The sequence below is a fragment of the Hylaeus volcanicus genome, chromosome 6 (genome assembly GCF_026283585.1).
Source record: "Hylaeus volcanicus isolate JK05 chromosome 6, UHH_iyHylVolc1.0_haploid, whole genome shotgun sequence".
Classification (NCBI taxonomy): domain Eukaryota; kingdom Metazoa; phylum Arthropoda; class Insecta; order Hymenoptera; family Colletidae; genus Hylaeus; species Hylaeus volcanicus.
Window position 1 is genome coordinate 2,196,309 of NC_071981.1, and position 25,634 is coordinate 2,221,942.

Consider the following 25,634-nt stretch of genomic DNA (forward strand, 5'->3'; position numbering starts at 1 on the left):
TTGATGTACAAATTATGTAGCGAGTATGCAGAAATAAAATTCGTGACTAGAATTACGAAATCTAGTGGAACGGTCTCGATGCTTGAAAGAATCTCAAGTTTGAGATTTCAAGTTTGACGCTTTGTTTCATCTCTATGGTGCGGAACGAGATCAGGAAGTTTTAAGATCAGGAGAATTTAAGAATTACAAGCGGTAATTTCTATTTAATTTTAATGTAATAATTCGTAACTTCCACCCACATAATTTTTAATTTGAAACATTAGATACTTGGCAAGAAACTAATAAAAATCGATTTTGATTACCTGATTAACTTTTATGCGATGCTAATCACATATATATTTTACAAGTGTCCGGATGCTTTCGAGCAGTAGTGCAAGTCTAGCGATTTCGAAGTACCCGAGCTAGAGATGAAGTAACATTCTTAGGTCGACGTCGAAGAGGAGCTATAAATCATCGTCACGAAAATCCCCGTCGAGTCTGTTCGCTTCTGGTTTCCGTTGAAATCGATTCCCAGCGTTTCGCGTGCCAACAACGACGACGATACGATCTCTTCCGTCCGCGTCGCGACGAAACATTAATAATTTCGTCCTCGGCGATTCCTTGGTCGCCCCACTTATTTCGCATTCCTCGCTCGCGAGGGCGAAAGTTGCCGGATATCGGAGCTGGCTACGCCACTGGCGCAACAAGAGCGACAGAAAGCCGGGAGCAGCGGCGCAAACTATTTATTTCATGGGCTTCCCCCGTGCAGACGACGGTTTCCCCTTTTAAAGCTCGACGCACGCGCACTCGTGTACGTGTGTGCACCAGTCATACATTAGAGGCCGCGACTACATAAGGGGAAGTGGTCGGTATGCGAGGAAGGCACACGAGGCTACATAAGGGCCACATAATGTGCGTGGCCATGTGCATCCGGCGGAATGCGACGGCCTAGGTGAAATGCCTGGTCCCGTGCCAGATACTTTAACCTCGATTCACAATAAAACAGGCTGGAGTCTTCTTTTCTGGCACTCCGGCTAGGGGAGATCGCGACCTGGACCCCGGCGCCTCTTTGAACGTCGTTGCGAGGCGCGAAACGAACCTTCGATTTATTTATGGACCCTTTCGATCCGTCTTCGGTCATTTTCGGGTACACGAAACGATTCGCAAGATGATATACAGCCCCATAAATATTCGTACTCTATATCTATCGAAGAAATTTGGTTAAATTAAATGGCAGGTCGGATGTTTCCAAGTGTTTGTTTGTATAAATATGTTGAAGTATGTATAAATACATGTAATGACTAGACTGCGGATTTTTATGCATTTATAGGAAATTTGAATGTGCGAAAAATTACAAAATGCAAACTGTGAGATCGAATTACGCGCCAGTCGCGAAGATGGTGCGCGTAATCAGGTGTGTATGGGAATATGTTTGAAGAGCGCGAATCGGGAAGCGTGATAGATCGAATGTTTGTAAACGAGTGTATGATTGGCAAGCATAGAGACAGAGTGCGAGGAAGAATGAGTGCGAGAGAGAGAGAGAGAGAGAGAGAGAGAGAGAGAGAGAGAGAGAGAGAATGTGGGGACGAGTATTAGAATGTAAGGAGAAGCGAACGAGGCAAGTGCGAATTAAAGAAAAGTAATAAAGTCGTAAAGCAGTTTACAAAATTAGTATATTTCCTACAAAACAATATGCAAGAATATAAAAAAGATTGATAATAAAGTTCATGTTACAATATTTGCGAAATAAAATAAATTCCTATTTAGGTTCAATTTTTCTAGGCACGTTCGCGAAAATTTTATTTTGCATAAAGTTACACAGTCTAGTAATGACCCTTACTTTATCTAATTTTATAAATGCAAAGGTTTTAAAATAAAGACTAAACTGCGTTTCCTTTACATATATACATGTATAAACTGATTCATTTGATAATATTGTAGCGGCTAGCGCGCACCGAAAATAACGGTTCACGTGCAAACAGCTAGAATGGTTTACGACAAGCAAACGACGAAGGTATTTTTGAGAAAGCCGTATTTTTCCGTTATTTACAGATGTTCGTTTCCTCGCGACAATTAGCTACGGCCTCAATAGCATATTGCAAATGTCGTAAACCATGGGTCTTCCGAAGGGCTGCCAGGCAAAGTCAAGCAACCCTCAGCGGGTGACGATGCGAGGCCTGAGGCCCGGAGGAAATCCCGCTGCATTGCCAAATTTCCAACGGTGGTACTCCCCCCCCTCAGCACACCCCCTTCCCGGGGAGACGCGCTAAGGGCGCAAGGAAAAGGTGGTGTGTAAGGAAATTTGAAGGACGATCAGTCTTTAACGAGTCGTCAAGTTCGACTGTTAGAATTCGCGAATGAAAAGTGATTGCAAAGATAAACACCTAATTATTCCTTTACCCTCGCGACCTACAATATCAAAACTATTACTTCATTTAGTCAAACTTCTTGAATAGACATAGAGGGTACAAATATTTATGGGGTTGAAGGTAAATGTACGAGAGAGGAATGCACGCGAAATTCAAGTTTTAGAAACAATGGAAAAGAAGTAAAGCCTGATTGTGAAAGTAAAAATATTTCTCAACTGTTCGATCGGATAGGACGAACAAGCTGCGAGTAGCTTCGTCCCCGAAACTCGAACTCATCTTCCCTTCGGAGCTTCTTATCAGTGGAATCTCCTCGGAGGCAATTCCCGATCGCCTTTTCGAATATTCACGAGCGGGATCGGCTTTTAATTTCTCCCGAGGCGGTCTGTCGCTCCTCCCCTAAGGGCTTGTTCCACGAGAATATTCACCGATCGATAATCCAGTCGCGTATCCTTTCCACGCTCGTAAATTCGCCTACGTCCCGCCTTCTCTCTCGTTTCCATTGTCGGATACCTGGTGGCCCGTTTACACGCGGTTGTACAGGGTGGTCCACCTCGACGATTCCGCGGGATATCGACTCTAACTCATCGGGAAGTCGCGTCAACCATTGGCCTACTTCCGGTGATCCTTGTAAGAATCCGATGCTCTTATTTAACCGAGTTCTGTCTTGTCCCATAATCACAGCAGGCAATCCAGCGTGTTATACCCAGGTACAGGTATTTATTAAAGTGTGGAAACCTTGAGCGGTCATTACACTACTTGAGCTTCTTAACAATTCGTTTACATTTCACAATCGTAACTCTGCGCTTTTTATCAGTGGCTGGTTACTTTAAATTGTAATGCATAACTTCTCATCAAGTGTGGGGACCTTAAGCGGTTATTGCACTAATTGAGCTTCTTAACAATTCGTTTACATTTCACAATCGTAACTCTGCGCTTTTTATCAGTGACTGGTTACTTTAAATTGTAATGCATAACTTCTCATCTCTATAGGGACCCACTCCTAGTATGCATGACTTCTTATCTCTTTGTCACTTGACACCTCATCTCTGTCCTGGCCCCGCTCTAGCTCGGGTACCTCGGGATTGCTAAGCCCGTACTGTAGCTTCAAAAACACCGCTACAGCCCTTGAGGGTTATAGTCCTGCAGAGTGCTATGACCAGCGTTATTGCGCCGAATATGACGAGTGCTTTCACGCCGCTCGGCAATTTTCGATCGGGAAGAAAACGTAAAATTGCCAGTAAACTCCAGTGAAATTGAGTAACTCCTGACTCGTAGAGGTTCGCAGAGGTCTGTTTCTCGCGGCTGTTTAGATTCTTTCGGGATCACCCTGTATACGAAAGGCTGCGCGGCGAGTTTATCTCCGGCGTCGTTCGTGATGTCGCGTTTATCTACGGTAATAAATGCGCCGGTTGAACAAAGACGCGCCCGCACCCCCTTTTATCCCTCAACCCTGTCCAGTTTGCACTCAGAGCCCCGTGGCGTGACTTTACGAGCGACGACGAAGGAACCGACCCGACGTTACGATCCATCCCAGCCTCTAGGACGTGCAGCAGACACGGCCATGATTTAATTCGAATAATAAACGAGAAACGAGACGTTTATTAGACTCGGTATGTTGATACACGGACGCAACAAAGGGAGCCGAACGCGAATAATTTTTCATTTCCGTGCAATTAACGGGGGTGGTATTTTTCCCAGGATATTAATTCTGAAAGAAGAACTTTATCTCTACGCCGGGGTGAAATTAATTTTCGGAATCCGCGTCGTCGTCAAAATAATCGGTGTCGCTTCCATTGTCAGCGCTCGGCTCCGGAACGTTCCGTAATCGAGAGAAGAATCGTTCCCGCGGATATCGGTCGCGGAGACTCGCGTATCCCCGTCACGATCCACGACCCAGCCACCAAAGTGGAAGAAGGTGTAGCTACACGGCCAGGAGATTATGCCTGGCGGCGTTGCTGCACTTTACCGCGATCCGTGAACAGACTTTCGATACCCCGAACCGGGAGACTCGGTCAGGGAGATTACCGAGTCGCGCGTGGATGAAATCTGTGAGTTGTGTTTTCGCGAAGAAGTCGAGCACGACACCGAGGAGCTATTATCGGGGAAATCTAGCCGAGCAGAATACTCTGCCTCGTCGAAAGACTTCAAGTTTGAAGTTGAGGTTTGAAATGTTCGTTGCGCGGGATATTTACCAGATCGAGGACTAGGTTTATTGTTGGGATATTATTGCAAAGATAGATGGAGTTACGATGATACCGCGGGTGATACACGGACGCAACAAAGGGAGTCGAACGCGAATAATTTTTCATTTCCGTGCAATTAACGGGGATGGTCTTTTTCGCAGGATATTAATTCTGAAAGAAGACTTCATCTCTACGCCGGGGTGAGATTAATTTTCGGAACCTGCGTCGCGATTTCAACTTTGAAGTTGAGGTTTGGAATGTTCGTTGCGCGGGGTATTTACCAGGTTGAGGACTAGGTTTATTGTTGGGATGTTATTGCTAGATGGAGTTAGATAGACGGAGTTCCGATGATATAGTAGTTCGTAATTCTGCTTCTTTTGTATTTCAGCCACGACCTGGGAGAAGGCCCCGAGGACGTCCTGGGAACGCCGCACAATTGCAGACCACGCCCAGGATACAGAGCCCTGTGTCGCAGCATCTTGAGAAAGGTGAGTCGACGAAATTTCGAGTATCAAAACATATAGAATATAGATCTTATTGCATTCTTAAGAAAAAGTCAGAATTCTCGGTCGCTTTCTAAAAATGAATTCCCAAAGATAGCCTATACTCCGAGGCAGTTCGATCGCCTAGATTCCTCGATCATCGTCTTCGATCGATCTCGAAGGCCAGCAGCGTTGCTTCGTCGAAGCGACCATGTCCGCGGATGACCAAACATTTCGGCAGGTCCGAAACGCCCCCGGTGTGCTTAATTGACTTTTGACGTGGACCTGTCGTAGATTGTGCCTCGCTAACAATGTCCCGCTGGTTCGGGGGTGTATCGAAAAGGTTAGCGGACCGTCGAATGTAGCCGTCGACCCAGCGCGTCCGAGTCTCCCGCATGGTCGATGAAGCGAGGTCAAGTAGAGTCGTCGTCGTCGTGGCGGCGAAGCCACGATCGACCCGCTCGAAGGTCGGACAAGGAGCTTTCGGACGTTGGGGTCGTGTTCATTGATGAGGCTGAATCCGAGAGACCGTGCGGCATCGGGGAACCCGTCTTAAAATGCATCGCCTCGGGGGACGGAGACGGTTCTCCGTGGTATAAAAAGAAGAGGGTGGAAAAAAGGGGGAGAAAAAGTTAAGGAGGAACGGGGGGTAAAAAGGGCAAAGAAAGCACCGAACGGAGAGAGATATCTGGGGGAGGCCGCCAGAGGGGAATAAATGATTCGAGGAACAGAGGGAGGAACCGGTCCACAAACAAAAGACTCGTTACCAGCTACGGCTGAATCGCTGGTTTAAGGGATGAGGGGAGGAAGAAAAGAACCGTGGTTCGTAGGAGGGATTACAGCCAGGAAGGAAGTGCTGACTCCCGGGGGTTGAGTGGGGGAAGAGGGCGTGCTGATGTTGATGAAACGGACTGCCGGGATTCCAAAGTCTTTGTCCCGGGACGAACGCTTCTTAATCCCGTGGAACTGGCGTTCCTGCTCCGTGTTTTTCTGGTTCCTTCGTTTGTCGCGATTTCACCCTGTTCTCTGGGTTAGTCGAGCCCCACGGAAGCCGTTGGCAGGGGTCGAGATCCGGTGCGATACGTCCTCGCGAATCCCAGTCTCGACACTCGCCTTTCCTTATTCGTGCTCTCTCTGTATCGTCGTTTCGCTCGAGCAGGAAATTAAGACTTGTATTTCGAGTTGATTCGATGGAAGAAGAGCTGCTTCCTTTGGAAGTAGGGCTAGACGTTAGACGTGCTCGACGAGTATTCTCGGTTAATTAGAACTGGTTGGACTGCCGTGTGTCGCATTCTCAGACGTGCGATGGCTGTCCGGATAATTGCGACTCCATTGAGTATTGGAAACGTCAAATTCCGGCGAAATGTCGCCTGTAATCCGATTTTCGTGCCTGTACAGCACTCCAATTACGGATTCGGTAAGTTCGGTGACCCAACGTTTGCTTCCGAAATAGTGTTTGCCTCGTGAAATTAATGAAAGACGATCGCGAAAATCTCAACCCTTCCGTTCCTGTAGACACCCGCAAGTGTCGTCCCTTGGCAAGCAATTCGTCGATTTCGAGCAACGTCCTCGCCGTCTGCTTGCAAACGGAAAATCTGTTCGAAGGAACCGCGTCGTTTCCAAGGAGAGCTAAGAAATTTATGCGGCCGTTCCCGAGAACTTGTCCGGCGTTTCACGAGCAAAGATTCAAAGCCGCGATTTTTCTTTCCGCGAGCTACGAGGCACAGGCACGCGCTAATAAAGTAACGAGGACTCCTTTGAAGTGGGTCTGCGTCGCTGTAATTCCTCGCCACGTCGTCCCCCGACTTTCTTCTCTTTTCTCCCCCTTTCTCCCGCCCCCTGCTCCGCCACCGAAAATAAACGCACCGCGTAAAACGCGAACCGGATGACACGTTGCTGAAAATACAACCGCGAGGAGCCGAGCGTGTTCCGCGCTGGGCGATGATATTTCGTAGTAATTACGGCTGGAAGCCGAGGCAGGAATTCTTTTCTAATTTCGACGCTAGGAAACCCCCTTCGTCGCGTAAATATCACTCGGAACGGGGGAGACGGAGTTAAACGGGCGCTGGCTGGATGTTTTATTACAGTAAAGACTGGATATGTGCAAGAAAATCGGGACCCAAACATTGCAGTTATCCAATCGAGGTTTCTATTCTGCGTTTGCATCTCGAACGTACAAAAGGACAGAGAGTAAAAGAGAAAGAGGTCTGAGGAAAAAATATTAGCCTTTCAGTAACGCCCAAAGTCGGAGGGAAGGAGGAAAGAAGGGTAAGGCTCATTCGTTGAAAAATACAGACCTTGCAATCTAGTAAACATATTCAGTGTCAGACATACTCGTGAAAATACGTATGAAGCTAAAATTCTGTTCTTATTAAAGCAGTCGACTGTGGATTCGAAGATCGTGGACTCGAATCCTACAACTATATAATCTAACATTTGCAGTAGTATTTAGTTTTACAGCCCCGATGAAAATCCGCGAATCCTATCCAGACATGATTTCTGTAACACATGATCTTCAGAATTAGTTTCTCAATTCCTTAGTGAAAATCCCTGTCGCCTATGCTGACGTGGCGATCAACGGTGTTAAGGAGGCAGAACACAGCAGAAGCTAGACTTTTCGTTCCGTTAGTGCCAGAAGTAACATAGTTGAGAAATGCGTCTGGCCCGAGTAAATTCTCTCTGTTTACGACAACGTGTAAACAACGAAACATGGTTGCAATTCAAATACAGATTCTTGGGAGCAGCGAACCGGAGATATATTGTTGCGAGACAAGTGTTCGAAAGAAACAATGACGCTGGCGCAGCGGCAGTGATCTTAAATAGCGGCGAAATAGTCGAGGGGAAAGAGAAAGAGCGATTAGAGAAACGGAGATTGCGCGGAAATGAGATTGATAGCGGTTACTGGTTGTACGGGTTCGCTTGGCAGCCTACCAATCCTGGTAGCGAGTTGCGAGTAGTCGACACTTGTTCCTCTCCTCTCTTTCCCTCGCCTGCCAACTTTTCAAAGTCGAGAGAGCCGCGGCCAATGGAAAGGCTCGCTTCTCGTGCACGCTCGCGAAAGAAACGCCGCTGTAAGCCCTCAAAGAGCGCACCGTGAGAACCGAGAGGAACTCCGCGGGAATAGCGAATCGCGATTTATTGGAAATCGGATCGGCGAAAGGCGCAGACAGCGTTTTGTGTTCGTTAGATCACGGCCGCGACGTGGAATATGCCCGGGGAGGTTCGGTGCGCGGAGTTTTCGTGGAAGAGAGACCTTCACCGATCGATGAGCACTCCGCAACCCTTGCTTTCCGATAATACCGTCAAAGTGGACTGCCTCGACTCCTTCCAGCACCGATGAAATATGTATCTTTCGAGAAATGCAACAAACGTCAATTTTACCCTGCGAAAGAGTCTGTGTGTGTATATATACATTCAGTCCAATAAGTATTCGTACCCTTTGTGTTTATTGAAGAAATTTGTCGAAATTAAACGACAGGCTCGACGATTCCAAATGAACTTTTCATTATGAGTATATATATAAATAAGCTTTGCAACAGCTTCGAAATTCGAACACAAGAGGGAGAAAAGGCCGTGGAAGAATCAAAAGTGAACAGATGGAAGACTACAAAGAAGGGAAAGAGAGAATAATTGGCATTTAATGTCGTTCCTCTTTCTACAGAAGCTCAGTTTAGCAATTATTCGGGCCAAAAGCTAGTATAGGCCATATAATATTCTATGTATTTTTAACGAAACATTTAATTTAGACAAATGTCTCCGGTAGAGATACAGGGTACGAACGTCCCAGTTTTTCGTTCGTTCTAGGGTAAATGGCTCGAAAGTTTGCTTCCGCGGTGATGCAGGTGCACACGTGGCAAGATTGCGCTGCAAACGGCAGATTAAAGCATCGCGCCAGGCCGCACGTGGGCGGTCTGTCGTATCCCGTAATGTATGCATTTAACATTAGGCGTGCAACGTATACGCGGATCGAGAACTAGCGAACCACATGTCGACGCGCACGCATCTGGCGACCAATGAGCGGTACGTAGCCGGAATATGGCATAGTAAAAAGCTGCTGTCTGGCCGGAATGTCTGCCGTTTTCGACCAGATATCAGCGTGATTAATCAAGTGGGAATTGCCGACAGTTACGACTAGCACAGTTTCGATTTAACGCAACACAGTTTAATAGGTTCCTGTAGGTAAACACATAAGCAAGGTTCTTCGACTATTTTACCGCGGACCTCGTCCCTATTCAAAAAGCGAGATAAATAAATAAACGAACGAATACATGAATAAAATTCGCTCAAGAAGGAAGAAAACAAACGCTTCTCCATCGACAATTTCGCATCGGGAAATCGCGTAGCGACAAGGCAACGCGTAGGAAACGCCGCGTCCGGCGAATGCATAATTCTGTGATCGATATCGGCAGCGTTGGCATACGCGTTCACGTATACGCAGTTGCGCAACACCGGCACCGTGACGGCCAACGACGAGGATTAAAGTGGGGAACAGTTTTGCATTGCTTGGCCCGAATAGACACCGATAGCGGAGTCACGGATCGCGAGACGAGCCGCGACTTTTCAATAAACCCGCTCGGGCGACGTCGATGAGTCATCTTCGATCCCTTACGCGCAAGTTTCCTTGCGCTCGTTCTCCGCGATTACGCAAATTCCTCCTTTTAGACCAGTTCCACACGGATGCTTGATCCGTGCGACCCCGTTCACGGAATCTGCAATTTAACGAGCAGCCTTGGTCGCAACGTTGACCTTTCCGCGGATTCAACGAGTTCGTTTGGACGGCGAGACTAGTTGAGCGCGTTAGTTGCGACGAATTGCACTTGTGAATATTTAGTTTACCGCGCTATAAAGTAGGTACTCTTCGTAACTGAAGTTATTGGATACAGGAAGTCTCATTTCTATTTGATCATTGGTCCAAATCTAAAGAACGATGCCTCGTCGATAATAATTTATAGAATTTATGGAATTAAATTTCGAGTGTTTACTATCGCTGTGTTTACGCGTTTCATTCGCCACTCGAGCAATTCTTTCGCGGCGGTAAAACGAATTCTTTGTCCCATGGATGTCGTTCGACACGCAACGTTCCCCGAGGAAATTCCATTAACCGCGATACCGAAGGAGGACGATCGCGCGAATAATTTCTCGCTCCGCTCCGTAATTTCAGCGATAATTTCCCGCTAGTGGAATCCGTGTGCACGATACGCGCGATAAATTCAGCGCGCGTGCAAATATTGCTCGTTCACCGTTGCGGAGAGATCGTACGCGAGATGAAATTAAATCGAAATCGTTTGCTTCGTTAAAAATAAAAAATAAAAAAAAAATGAAAAAATAGACGTATCGTCGGCCGCTCGTTGCGCAATCAATTTTCCCCGACGACTCGACTTACAATTTTCATTTCGAACAATGTTGCGTGTAGCCTAGGCGCAAACAAGCGTTTAATTAAAAAGTTCTCAATTATCGCAGACTCGTATCGCGTTTAATTCAACGTTTGAACGAGGTGGATTCAGACACGGGCTTGAAACGTTTAATAAAGATAATTAAAATTTTGGTGGAGTAATAGGTAATCGATAGAAACCAACGCGTAGCGATTCATGCTAACCAGGGAATCGTCGCGCAGAAACTTTGCGACGACAGCGAATTTGTTTGTACACAAGGTGGATGGCGGTCCCCAGGTAATTAGGCAGGCTACATTCGTCCCGGTTTAAGCTCGACTCGCTCTTTTCCCCCACTAGTCGCAGAACTCGGATAATTATTGTTGCAAACTAACTTTTCGTTTGCTCGGCACCCCTTTCTCCCCTGTCCCCGTGTCGGAATTCTCGCGAATTCGCTGCTCGCGCAGAACATCGAACCCCGTGCAGAGTTCGAAATTCTTCTCGACTCGGCTATTAATATCAGCTTTCAGCTCGCTGCGAACGTCGGGCAATTTTTTTGCGCGGGACAATTACGGTCGCGCAATATGTGTTTCCGAAGTCGGGGGTAGCGAGCGCGCTCTGTTCGCTTCGGGGGATGAAAATGATTTCCCCGTGGACGTATGCGGTTGCGCAGCTAACAGAGATATTCTTCCACGGCCAAATATTTCAAATATTATTAAACGGCTGCCACCGATGCGCGTTTGCTCGTGAATCAGGGGTGAATTGTGCACTCGAATTTCGGAATTGAAAGTTATGTAACTATTTTTTTTTTACTCGGAGATTTTTCTGGAGATTGACTGGACAAATGTAAGAAGACTGTCCTCACCATCGGGGTGAAGTAAATTTTCTCAAACATTAGACTAGAATCTAGTCACTAGAGGAACTCCTTGAAAGAGGTCGTCACTCGTCAGCATTGGGATTCGCGCATTTCACGTAGGATCGATTAATCAAGGAGTCTCCAGATTAATCGTCCTCCCAGTTCCTGGAGCTAGTTTTACTTGGTTGGTCGAAATGCGGCCATCGATCTTGCGGACTTTACGAGCCATCGCGAGATCCTTTGGTCTTTGAAACCGCTGCTTTTAAGGGATCGTAAAGCGCCTCGGGTATTCTATCCGCCTCGGCTTCGCTGCTCGAGCTTTTCCGACGGGGAATTTTATCGCGATCAGAGAGCACCTCCAACGTTAGGAATATCGATGACGTCGACGACTCGAGACCGTTCCAGCGGGAACAAGTCCCGGATAAGCTCGCGCCGGTTCACGTTTCGTCCCTGAATCGATGAGCACGTCGCTCTTCCTAACCCTCATTTTCGAACAGCGTTATTGCTTCCTTTCGATTCATCGTCGATGGAAATGCTGGAGATTATCTGCTATCGAATCCAGCTCGTCGTGGAATTGCTATTGAATTTCGAAGGTTTCCTACGCTCTAAATTTTCGCTTTAAATTTTTTACGCCTTTTTTACCGAGCAATTACTTTTACCCCGGAATAATTTAATTTAGTTTTTACAGCGCACGTTTGCTGAAACAGTTGAAGCCCTCGTCGAGAGGAAAACTCCTCAGACGAAAGAGGAACGTTTTTAAGAGAGTCTAGCTCCAGGAATCCGTAGGTTACGACTTCTCGATCCCCGGGGCAGGTTGGTCTACTGGGATGGGGGAATTCTTTGGGGTAGTTACCAGAGCTCGATCCTCGTGCGACGCATACAACTTTCCAGCAAAGTTTGCCCGAGTAGTTTCTTCCTCCGTCTGGAGATCCCGGAATGTAGATGTACAGCGCGAACTTTCCATGGCTCTTATGAAACATTCTTCCCTCGCAGCCCCGCCTTACCAGCGATGGGACCGATCCGCTTCCAGTGTCTTTCGATAGAAATAAAGCTTGACAAGCGTCTTTCTACTCTATCGACTTTAAACTCGAATCTCTAATTTTTCCACCAAATTCGTAACTTTAGTAGCTCTCGAAAAGTTGTAATTTTAACGAGACGACCAATTTATAACTTTTTAAATAAAATTAGGTGGAAGTTTTTGATAGAATTTAGGTAAGAAAAATCTATTTATAACCCCCCGAAAAAAGAATCCCTACTTAACCGTCTTGCATCGCACGGAAAAGTAGAAAATTCGTTCTTATCGTCAATATTTTATTCGAATTTTAAGAGTTAAGGGTAATTTCCGCGAACCTATCCAAAGCAGCTGGGAAATCCTCGTTCCCATCGCTAGCAGAGACGGTTTCCCTTGTCCCTTTCCTCTTTTCGAGGGAGGTCCTCGAGGAATGCAGCACGGTTTGTTTTCCGTGTCTGCGCTCACTTTGTCGAAAGTTTGTGCATTACGAACTCGAACTCCGAGGACGCGCGTTCGCGAGTGTGTGCACGCGTGCGTGTAGATGGAAACTTTCGGATACTCGACGTGCAGTTTCGACGACTTCCCTTGTTACGCTTCCCCTGTTGCTTCCGCGGAGACTTCTGCACGCTTTGTTTCCCTTAATTAATCGCTCGGAACGCGAGTCGGGAATCATACTCTCGTTTGTCGTCCCAGAAATAGACAGAATTCTAATCCACGCGAGACTTTCGGAGAAACGATTCGAGATTAACAGGGGTCTGAGCTGTTCATTTTCACCTTGGGTTCGTCACTCGAACGAATTCCCCCCCAACGGGTCGAAACACCAAAGCTCACGGTAATTACGGTTTCCTCGGAGCAGAAATATCGCCCACGTTACGTCCTTGCTTCGCCCTCGAGGAATTACAGTCTCGATCGAGCTGGGAAACATTTACAGAGAATTTAGACAGCATCTTTCTCTCGGCCTGTTCGTCCTGGTTCCCGCGCTGAAATAAGCTCTCCGAAGGGGATTGAGGAAAATGAGGAAAAAAATGATACGTCGAAGAGACCTTTGGCCAAGGTGGCCTTGATCCTCCTCTCTTATTTAAGTGCCGTTACGGCTGGGAAGACGAATGACGAGACGACCCGTCTTTCGCTTGAGATCGATCGGTTGGAAGGGCTGGAAAAGAGGGCATCCTCTTCCGAGAGGACACCTTCGTTTCTACGAAGCATCTATTCCAGGACCTCTAGCTATTCTAAACCCTCTTACGTACAATGTACACTCGTCGTCAAAAAAATAGGGACACTTCTTTAAAACGTCATAACTATGAGAGTTTTCAACCGATTTTCTCTCGTGACTACTACTCCTGACGAAGTTTCACGAAAATCGGTTGAAAACTCCCATAGTTATGACGTTTTGAAGAAGTGTCCCTATATTTCTGTTGAAGGAACCTACGTAGAAAAATAAGGAAATCTATTTGTACTTTTATTTATCCTCGATAAAGCCGTGTAAAAAAGCTCCCGAGACCTAACCGAGACCTAAAGGGACATTAAATATTATAGATTTGCTGCGTGAAACCTAATGGTGACTGAGAGTCACCTATCGAGTGCAAAGGGTTAATATCAAATAATTCATGTTGTCATATATTTATCGACAACCGTAATCCATCCCGTCGTTTGACGATCCCGATTCCCAGGAGTCATAAAAATTCAGCGTTCTCGCGACCTTGTTTATCGTCGATCGAAGGTGCATCGAGCTCTTCGCGCCGCGTCAACGTCCACGTGCACGGAGCACCTGAACACAACAGCACGCAGGACCCCGTTTAAATGGCGTCCGTGTACAGGTTCGTTCCCCTCTGTTCCCCCTGTGGTTGCATAATCGGCCGAACGAGCCAAAGGCGGTCTCCGGGAGCAGCTGTTCGTCGTCGAATTCCAGCGAACGCACACCTTCCGTCTGCGTACCGGTCGGGAGGGGTTGAGGTCCACGCAGGTGCAATCTGGCGTTGCGGCAGCAGGTGGTGCACGGACAGGTATCGATGGGACCTCCGTCTGGGGATTTCTGCTCGAGGTCTTGCAAATATCGAAGGTGAATCCTCTCAGAAGACCGAGCGAGACTCCTTTGCTCTGTAATTTCCACTCTACTTCCCATTCATGCGAAAGGATCCACGCGAAAATAGAGCAATTCGCAAAATAGAGGATTCTTTTGGATCGCGGCCAACTGTACATGGCCCCCTAGGATGCACAGAGAGGACAGTAAAGACTCCTTAAATGCACAAATCTCCACTACTGGGGAGTGTACCCCTTGAGAGGTCCGGCAGTTCGATCGCCGAGTAGTGTAACACGATCTCGGTGAGACAATTCTACTGCAACGATCAAACTTTTAAACTTTTTTTCCTCACCGACATACCTTGGTGTTTTCGCTCCGTCCTCTTCTTTATTCCCTAACCTTCTCTACGCTCGTCAGCAACCAACAGAAAATATACGAACGCGCAAGTTCGATCCCGAGCTTGTGCATTTAAGGAGACCTTACTGTATTCACGAAGCAGCCGGAAAATCGATGGGCAAGCGATCGAATTCCAATCTGCACAGGTGGGCAGAGGCGACGTCGACGATGGCTGGGCGCATGGGAGGGGCGGCACGGCACAAAACCGAAAGTGAGATTAGCTTCGTTCCGGCTGGCAGACCGCCAACTTTTCCCCTGCTCGGTTTTATTGGGCTCACGCACGCACGCACGCACGAGCGCACGGACGCAGACACGCTCCGGATTTCACGCGACCCGCTATTCCCGTACATCCGGGTTTTGCTCGGAGCGAAACCCTCGCTTTCCGTGCGTGTATCGCTGTATTCTTATAGATGACCACATTTTCACTGCTCGTACATCACTTCTGGGTTCGTCCTCCTTTATTTCCATCTGTCTCGACGACCGAAACGTAGCAGGAAAGTTTTATGAAAATCGATTTCCGTTTGGATATATTCGTTGAATTTGTATCGAGTAGTTTCCCGTTTATCGTATTCAATTTACATACTGGTGTACTCTGGCTAAATGCTGCAAGGGGAGCTTTTGTCTCTCTTCGTCCTGGATTTATCGACTTTACGCACACACGCGGCCGATTTTTCTCCCCGCAACGATAATTGAACGCGACCAACCGGTTGATTTAACTCTTTTAACGCGAGATTCGGTCGCGTGCACGATTTTCAGTCGCGTCGTCATGGTACGTTGGCGTTTGTAGTAGAACGAACGGAATTCATTTAATAGAGAAACTTTCTATACTTGTAATCGATTTTCAGCGTTTTTCAGCGATTTTGCGTTAAGGCAGCGACCTCGCGATAACACATTTGTTGTTGATCCAGAATTTTAGGTCTTTTTAGAGACCTTCGAAGGAAGGTTTCTCTCCACTGTTACATCTTTTGAACGGTAAAGATTGCCTCGCGAGCAATAAACGCACCCCGGCAGCAATTACTTTCGGCGCCACGAAGAGCAAGATATTTTACGAGGTATACGAACGTAGAATTCGCGCGGAGAGTCGTTAAACGACGGGAACTTGCAACATTTTCGCGCGTTTCGTGTTCCATCTTCTTCGCTTTGAGTCTACCCCCAGAATATTATTCGTGGAATAAAATACAAATAAAAGAACTCTGCTACCCATATATGGGTGACAGTGCTTTTCACTGAGGAATTAAAAAAATTAATTCTAAAAGTTAACTGTCAATGGAAATGAATTTGAATGAAATACTTCAACTTACAGAGTTTATAAGTAAGTATTAACTTACGGAGTTACAAAAATCTTAAATAATAATCAACAAAATAATTTCCATCATTTTCTAACACTTTATGCCAGCGTAAAGTTCGATTCCCTTTTTAAAAAAGTCCTTCGATTTTTCATTGAAAAACTTTTCCAAGTCGAAGACATTATCATTACTTTTCTTATCCCCTAACACCACAATAAATGTTTGATTCTGTAGTTTCCAATAGTCTGCAAACAAAATTTATCTGCCAGTCAACATGTTAAGCCATCCCATACGAAATTCCACAGACTAGAAGCGACAGAAACGTCTTCAGCATCGAAGTACGTTCATAACGAAAGGCTCGATGCGAAATTATCGCCTCGACACCGGTTCAAAAACACACCTGGGCGTGCAACAAAGTTGCAGACGAGCATGTCGGCCATACTGGAGTATCCCGACGGGCAGGCGATAAATGAGCTGCGATGCGACATTGTGGCAGAAACGGCTCCCTCGGCTGACATTCCGTGTTAATAATAAGAGCGTTCCACGGACGATAACGGCGATCGAAGCCGAAAGATGGTCGGGACAGCGGGCGATCGCAGCTCATTAAAGGGCGGCTGATCGCTACCTCGGCTAAATGCATCTGCACGCGCGTCTCGCAGCTGCGCGCGCTTTCGCGTGCATTATGCATGCATGCGTTGCTGGGCGACAATGCGAGCCTGGCACGCCCACCGTTTTCGCACCGAAGCCCACCTCTAACTGGACTCGATGCTTATCTTCCGTTCCCGACTTTTCAGCATCCGTGAAAACGGAGCAAACCTACTCGATTGCTCTTCTTCTAGAAAGGACTGAACCGTTCTCGAAAAATTAGGTGGACTGGAAAGTACTCTCGTTTTTGCAATTTTAACCCTTTGCACTGGAGAAGTGACTCTCAGTCACCATTAGATTTGACGCAGCAAATCTACAATACCTAATGTGTCTTTAGGTTTAATTTCTTTGGAGCTGAAAGTCTTAATAAAATAATTGTCGACGAGCTAAAGGTGACCTTATTCTCAAATCTAGATAGCTTAGAATTCATGGCAATAGATACGAGAAAAAAAGGTCTCGTTGCAATTTTAACCCTTTACACTGGAGAGGTGACTCTCAGTCACCATTAGATTTGACGCAGCAAATCTACAATACCTAATGTTTCTTTAGGTTTAATTTCTATGGAGCTCGAAGTGTCGATAAAATGATTGTCGGCGAGCAAAAGGTGATCTTATTCTCAAATCTAGATAGCTTAGAATTCAAGGCCTCAAGGCCCTTAGAAAAAAAGGCCTCGAGTGCAATGCCTCATTGACTTTTATCAATCTAGCATTTAAAAGTTGCACACTACATGGCAAAAGGATAGCGACGACGATTAGATAATTGATTAAAAATAGAAATTTATAGAAAAATGTTACGATGTATACCACGTTCTGTACAAATGCAAGCAAGCGAGCTAATGCCTGGCAGTTTCTACGCGTCTGAATTCGTTCAAAAATTAAATGTGGTGCGAGTACGAACCGAGGAGAGTTCCTGGTTGTTTCTCCACGAATTACGGAAATGTACAGACGCGACAAACTCGGTAAAGAGTTTGGAGGGAGTTTGACACAGTTCCAGACCGTATTCGAGGTGCTCGAGGATGTTTGACCGTGTTTAACAACGTTGACGGAGTTGAGCCGAGCCCGAGGTTCGGCGAAGTTGGAGGCGGTGCCGAGACTGACTTAATCGTGACTTAATCGAGAGTTGGTATTAGCGAAGTTTGGACGATGTATGGTAGAAATAATTGAGTTGCACGGATTGAAAAAAAAATGAGGACACTAGCAGGATCCGGGGCATCAAGTATCAAGTCTGAATTAAAAGTAAGCAAAAATGCACAAAAAGGTATTTTAGAAGTGGCGTATAATAATATACAAAAAATTGTAGCCAAATCAGAAATAGTCGGGTCCAGAAAAAATCGTTTGGTAATATCAAAACTATTATTTCATTTACTAAAATTTCTTCAACAGACATAGAGGGGTAAGAATATTTATAGGATTGACTGTAATAGCTGAAAATTCGGGTTGTATTTTGTGAAGAAATTGAAACGTAGCTCCTCCTCTTTGCTGTTTTATTGCTGGCGCCGACGAGAGACCGTCGTTAATTGAGTTCCCCTTTTTCCCGTTTTTCTTTTTTATTTATATATTTCGCCACTCGTGTCTTCGTTCCGCGATTCTGTATCCGTGGAAGCCCGTTTCATTTCCGGCTGTCCATCGAGATTCCATCTCGCATGTTTGCTAAAAAATATCTACCGTTCATCCTTCCGCGTGTGCGGTTTAGACGATGGCCGAGAGAAAATTGCATTCTCGTGAGAATCAACGAACCATCAACGAAACGACAGACGGGCGGAGTTGAAAAATAGAAAGCGCGAAAAAAAGTATTTCATCGCGATTGGAAACTTGCCTCGTGCTTGAATCGCCGACTTGTATCGACCCCGTGGTTAAATTGTTGCCCAACCGCGAATACTAAACCGCGAATACTAAACGATGAAACAATACTCGAACTTTCCATGAAAAAATGTAACGAATCTTTCGTCTGTTTTGCACGACCGGGCGTAATTAAAACTTTAACCTTAACCTGTTCGTTTGTTTGGCTTCGCGAGGAATTCGGTATTGAAACTAAAATGCCCGCGGAAATAACAGGAAATCCTGCTGGCGCAAACGACGCGTAATTACTTCGATGTTCTCGCGATAATTTAACGCCCGTTGCATTATTCCGCGTCTCGTCTAACGCGTCTCACGCTACGAAATTCGCTATTCTTTTCCCTCTGCGATTCGTTTCAAGAATCTTCTTTCAACGCGCGAGTTTCTAATTTCTGTTGGCGATCAATTAAAGACAATGTCGATATCAAGCGGATACAAGGTACCGTTCCAACAAACTTCCAACCTTCACCCTGCCCACATTTGTCGCAGAAGCGAACCCGCCCGCACAGTCGGCCGATTGAAGAGCGAGAGGGACGGAAACCGCGAGAGACAGAATTCCATTGTGTGGGATGCTTCTTCGCACTCACGGATCCACCCACGCTCGCACGCGCACACAGAGAGCCTATCGTTCCACGACTCGGGATAGGAAAGCTCGCACCGGGACACAGAAGAGGCTGTCCTAATTGCCGAGATCGGCGTGAGTCAGCCTATTGTTGGAGATTGTACCTCGTACAGCGATAGAGCCATAAACGAGCCATCGCGACGAAGAAGACGAACAGAGGAAGTCGTACGCGAATTCTTTGCCGGCCGTGCGCTGAAAGCTCGACGCGAGCAGCCAGGTATCGAAGGAGTTCGAAAGTCGTAAACTATGAATCACCGAGTCGTGGGTCGCAGACTGCGATCGTGCATTTATCTCGTGGAATTCGCAACTAGAGAAAGTAGCGACTTCCTTCTACGAAAGGGAACACCGAACGCGATCGTTCGACTGCATTCGCTGCGAGTTAATTCGCAATGCCTGCCTTGCGAGGAAATTTATATTTATAGGATGTGCGCTCGCCTAATTGCTTATTTCGTTTCGTATCGCTAGCGCCCATTCCATGTTTCTGTAATTAAATATGGTAATTGGATTTTATTCATTTATGACGTACAATGATATGGAAAACGTTGCGAAAAATATATTATTCATAATGCATGTAGGATATATTCTATTAATTAATATCTCGTTTTGTATATTTCGTTGTTCGAGTGTAGTATATGCTCGTCGTATTCGATTGTATCATAAATTCATAAAATCTGTATAACGATGATACACTGGGTGTATTTCATAACACTAACGGCAAGCTCTCGTTAAATATACATGTTTTAACGGAAATAAGTTCTACGACTACGAAAACGGAACGGATTAGACTTTGCTCGAAGATTGCCTTTATCATCCTGGAATAACTATCCTTGTCGCGATAAGCACGAAATCGCGACCGTAAAAGTTCGAGAGGAGTTGGGAATTGAAATGTAAATCGCATAGTATCGCGCTCGCGAGGCAAATATCCGGCATCAATGAACAAAAGTGTTACAAACGGCTCATTGTTCGTACGGGAAGATCAAGAAACCATTCACGGTGGGTGCCAAGAAATCATTGTGCAACGGGTGTTGCTCGTACACTAGTTCACCCCGACGCGACGCGACGCGCCGAGTTAAATATGCATTTATCGCGACGCCCGTTGGGAAGAATAAATAATTCCTTCGGCGCAACAATACGAATTGTTCCATTGTGTATAATTTCATTTATAAATTACGAGCGCCGCTTTGAATTTTTTCTCTCCTTCCCGCGCCGACGGCGGGAGCCGAACGAGGCGACGCGTACAAAGCGAACAAATTAATTAACTAATAACAGGAAGGCACGCATTGTTAGCAAACGAGAAAGAGAGAGTGCTTTTGCATCGCGTTTAAAATTAAAACGTCGTAATTTACGAAGAAATTGTATCGCCGGTATTAATTGGCTGCTCTCGGACTCATTTTTCCCGAGGAACAAAGACTCGCGAGAAACAAGCTGGCAAAGTTAATGCAGAACTTTCACAGTATTCATTTAGAGTGTATTACATTTTCTCTCTTAGTCGTTCTCTTGTTAACCGCTTCTGAGATACGAATCAAAAGAGAGAGACTCGTGTCGCGTCTAGATTTCTTCCTAACGATGCAACCGTGTAATTCAAAATTTAAGTAAAGTGGTCCTAGAGTGTTTCCTCGCAATTTTCCGCACACTGACCAGATTATGCTCTTACGCGTCGAAGAGACACGTCGTTCGACGCTGGAGAAGCTTGAAAAATGTATTCGCCGGGTAACTGGATCCGACGCGAGTCGTCGGACATCGTTCTCGGGGTACATCAGCCATCCGAGGAAGAAGAGAAGATGACGCAGAGAGGTTTGCGTGTTCGGAGCAGGGCATTAAAGGCGCCCCGTCGTATTTACGAGAAGGGATCCTCTTTAAGGCAGCCACGGGGTTGGGAAAACTGGTCGATAACGCCGTCTCGAAACAACCATCCATCCTCCCGTTCCCGACAGCCCCTCGTGCAGTGTAACTACCACACAGCCTTACCACGCGAGGCTACAAAGAGAGAAGGGATGCTCCGCTCTGTGTTTATCGGAAGGGGTTGCTCGCGACCCCGCAAACACCCCCGAACCCGCTCGACGCTCTGCGTTCTTATTTTCGCCGTTGGATCGTGCGGGCAAACATCGAACTCGTCGCTCGTAAATTGTGTTATGGGCGCTTTCGTCGTTGCGATAAAATTCCCGGCTGTTTGAAAGCTCGGTGGACCGCTGCGCACTTTTTAACTTTGCCTCGCATTAAAGCCTGTGGTCACCGGCCGAGTTCGTGTCCCGGAAATTCGGGGCTAAATTAGTTCATCCATGCTCGGCAAGTTGGGTTAAACAAGTTATCGTCGGGATGAAAACGTAAATTTTGCGTTCGCCGCTACCCGGGGCCCGATAAACGATTGCACAAACAGAGGAGAATTACGAATTAACCCTTTGGTCGCCGCGGTACGAGGGCGACAGAGCTCTTTATTAACGTAGACATTAATGTTAATAATTTATTAGAGGCTGTAGGTTGTCGGCGAGAAGAGGAGATAAACAGAAGGAACAAAAGTAAATGCCTACGTTGAGGAATTAAAAAAGTTAATTCTGAAGTCATCGATAAAAATGAATCTAAATAGAATTCGTGAACATAGCGAGGTTAGAAGAATAAATCCCATGACAAATGCTACATAACATAAAACATAATTTTAACCACGTAGAGATTGTCACGAGTATTAGCTTGGCGACCAACGTGTGAGACTCATCAATGAAGCTAATTAAAGTCTCTTTGCCACCAGAAACCTATAATCGAGGCACGTGCGGAGCTTACAAGGGTACTTGGGTAGTACGTGTGATTGATAAAGTCAAGAGATTCAAAATACACGCGTGTCTCTCTGGTTAATTAAACGTAAGCTGCTCTGGCGATCGGACCAGGGCACCCAGAAAGTCTCCGTAGGAAACAGTTCAACGGTCGGAATTTGTGGGCCAATCCTAGCGAAATTACGGTGTAAACGGCGAATTATCGAAGCCGCCGACGGTTCAGCGTCCGCGGTTGACCGCCAATCTCGCTCGACTCCGCTCCTCGATCGAGCTCGAAATTCTGCGGCCTGGACGACTTATTCGGCCGCAAATCGAGTTTAGATCCTCCGGGCTTGCTCTGTTCTCCCAGCCCAGCGGTCTCTCTCGTCGCGTGTAATCGAGTTCCCATTCGCGCTCGAGCTTCGGCGGTTCCTCTGATTGCAAAAAGTAAGTTTGCTGGATGCGTTTGTGGCGCCCTAGCGCACTTTCGCGTCGAGTCGACCGATTCTAACCCCCTGTTCTTCCTAGAACTACGAAATATCTAGATAACCGACTCCGAGATGTTTTTCCGCGCGATTGATTGAAATAAAATTCAATCTTCTCTTAGGGAGTGCATTCGTGAAAAAGTTTGACCGTCCAGATCCAATCCAGATCGTCGATACGTAATGATCCGGGTTAAAAGCCCGGAATTATTCGGGCGTGTCATGTTTCGCTATCGAAAGAAGAGTGAAACAGGGCACAGGAAACGCCGGGTCAGTCGTAAAAGGCGAAATATCGTCGACTGGATATATAGAGCCATAAAATCGAAACCGGATCCGCCTCGTGGAACGCAAACAACCGGCGAGCAGGATCAACCTGTCGCGCCGCGTTGCATGTCGTCGTTCCAGTCTTGTCGTTTTTCCTCCACTCTGCTTTTTGCTGCTTTTTTCTCCCCTTCGCTCGGGTCGGTTGGGTCGTACGCGTTCGCAAGGACGCGTCGTCGTTGTCGAACAACCTGGAACGATTTCCACTCCATTATCGCTGACCAGGCCAGTCGATGGCTGTTATCGTTCCAGACTTTGCTTCTTTTCTTCTCGACACGCGTATCGCTGCAATATCTAGAAGATTCCTCCTACCGATATCGACGCTAAGTGTAAAGAACGATGCAACGTAGCTCGTTTCCTTTTTTCTTTGGAGTAAAGTGCGATGCGAAGAGCGTACAAGTACAAAATAACACAAGTACTTCTTCTAAGGAATTCAATTCTAAGGAATTAAATTCTAATGAACTAACAAAACAATACAGACGATCCACGATATCTTGAACAGAATCGAGACGACGTTAAAATTACTTCGAGACCTCTCTGAACTTTAATAACCTTCCATGTAGCGAGTTCTATTTTAAAGCTACGATAGCTTTCCGAAATTACGAGTTTATCCATAATGAAAGAGTTCTAATAAATCCCGGCGAATGTAGGATACTTTATTTTCGAATCACCGCGGTGGCCCCATTTGCATACGAGGTCAGATTTCGGTCACCCGTCTTTCGAAACGAGCTCCTTTCGCCGTCAAAAATTCTCGCGATGCGAAAGACCGATGGTTTTTCGCGTTCTCTGTTACGTGGCGCTAAATAAAGGGCACGGATTTCTGCGACAACAGCGTCATCGATAAAAGGGGCCAAAGTGGCAGGGAATCTCCATGAATACCGGCACGGCACGCTCGGCAAACATTTGTCGCCGAACGTTTCAACCTGTTCCTCTTTTTCTCTCGTCCCGGTTAGCGTCATTGGCTCCTCTGTTTCTTTTTCTTTCACCGTGCTCGGTTCGGTATTTGAAACTACCCACGACGCAAGATTGCATCTCGTTTAGTGTACGCATACAGTCCCATACGTATTCGTACCCTGTATGTTTATTGAAGAATTTGTATAATCGAAATGAATGCACATGTTTGTAAATAAAGTGATTGTAAATGTATACACAGGGTATTCTTTTTAAGTGAGTACTAACCGATTGATTTTTGCGACGCTCGACTCGACTCAGTTCAGTTCAGTCGTTTATCAAAGTGATCAGCTTTTTAGAATTGACAAAGCTATTTGACTACCACTTTCTCTATTTGTTTACATTTGCATTTTCTTTCTTCATTCGACACGCGTCTTACATGACTCCCGCATTGTTTTAATACTGTTTCCAGTATCTTTTACTTCTCATTTATGGCCCCCCTTTTAGCTCGGTTACCCCGGGGTTGCTAATCCCGTACTGTAGCTTCAAAACACACCGCTACAGCCCCTGAGGTCTCGACTCGAATGTAAACACGGAATAGAAACCTCGACTGAATAAACGCAACGTTTGGGTCCCGATTTTCCTGCATTTATCGAGTTTTTACCGTAGCAAGTTTTCCAAGCGAATTCGAGTCGCTCGAGGCTTTTCCCGCGAAACACGTTCGCCGTCTTAATGACCTTGTTATCCGCTTCCGTTCCAGCCGTTCTAATTGCGCGACTCGATGCCGTAATGAATCGCGGCAAAAGTGGCGGAGGCGATAAAAGTGTGTTGCGTGCGCGATCTCCTCGTTCCGACCCTTTTTTTTTCGTAAGCACGTAAGGATGCACGCAATTAACTCGCGCGACGTTCCTTCTTGTTGCCCCCGGCGAAAGGAAAATTTATAATTATTTCCCAGCTAGCGAGCCCTACCGAGGAAAACACTCCGTCTAGCCTCTTTCGATTTTAACCTACTTTTGCGGAATAGTCGCGAGTCCCTGTTGCGATGTAATAGCTGCGATAACGCGGTAGATCTACTCGTGGAGTGACCGTTAATCATCTGTGCCACGGACACTTCGATAGCGGAAAATGATAATAATAATAGTACTTAGTTCAGTTGATATCGAATGCAATAACAGGAGAAAAATAAAAATCGGAAAAATGATATTCGAAGAAATTGTAATAAGAAACATCGAGGAACTTGGTTGAATAGACACCTGCCTAAAACCTGGTGACTGTATCGAATCCCTATCTAGAATTTGACGCATAGGACCTGCAAGGAATGATCCGTGAAAAGTGGGTTGGTCTCGGAGAACGAGTCCTTCTCTTGTAAGGCCCGAAACGCGGGGCCGTCACGGTGTTCCAATTTCTCGGGACGGAAAAGCCCACGAGCGTTCGGTCACCGTGTTCATCAGGCTTCCGAATCGAGTCACGAAGATCGATTTCCAAAGCATCGAGCCCCCGGTTCGATGAGACGTGCCAGGAGGGCGAGGAGAGCGTGAGAGAGCCGCGGCACGATACCGCAGCTGCAACAGCGGCAGCAACCGGTTCGATAATGACGCGTTGAACGAGTAAACGAGATAGGCTCGAGAATGCATTGCTGACGGGGAGCTAGACGGGCGACGGCGATGGAACGATAGCGGGATGAAAGAGGAAGAGAGTCGAGGGAGAAATCGACAAAAAACGAACGGACTCCGTCGACGCATATTGAGCGCCGCGACCGTTAAACCCGAGTCCTGGTGTTTCCCGTTCCTGAGCAGGGAACAACCACCCGGCTGAGCGGCAATCTCTATTCCCCGGACCCGTCAGCGTGTGCGTCTTATATACCTTCCACGGCCTCGTCAGCCAGCTCGTTTTTTGCGCTTGGCAAAAAGTGAACTAGTTCCTTCGTTCTCCAGCAGCGTTTGAGAATCGTCTCGAATGGGGATTTTACTTTCCGATCTACAAAGAACGAGAAATTTTCTTTCCCGAGGGAATACGTCTTCGGACCACTCGATCGCGTTTTTTCTACGCTTTGGACCATTACCATAGCATCAACCATATTTCTAAATCTTTCAGACTTGGAATATATCTAGCGCAATTTTTGGGAGGCAATTACTCTAAGAG

General features: G+C 46.4%; 1 protein-coding gene across 4 annotated transcripts in view; it reads left to right on the top strand.

Annotated features, from left to right (window-relative positions):
• LOC128878833 (probable JmjC domain-containing histone demethylation protein 2C) overlaps positions 1–25,634 on the top strand; it is a 257,594-nt gene that overhangs the window by 76,987 nt on the left and 154,973 nt on the right. For all 4 annotated transcript variants that reach the window (XM_054127388.1, XM_054127391.1, XM_054127390.1 and 1 more), the window contains exon 7: positions 4,920–5,019. In XM_054127388.1, coding sequence (XP_053983363.1) covers positions 4,920–5,019 — 100 coding nt within the window. The remainder of the gene's footprint in view (positions 1–4,919; positions 5,020–25,634) is intronic.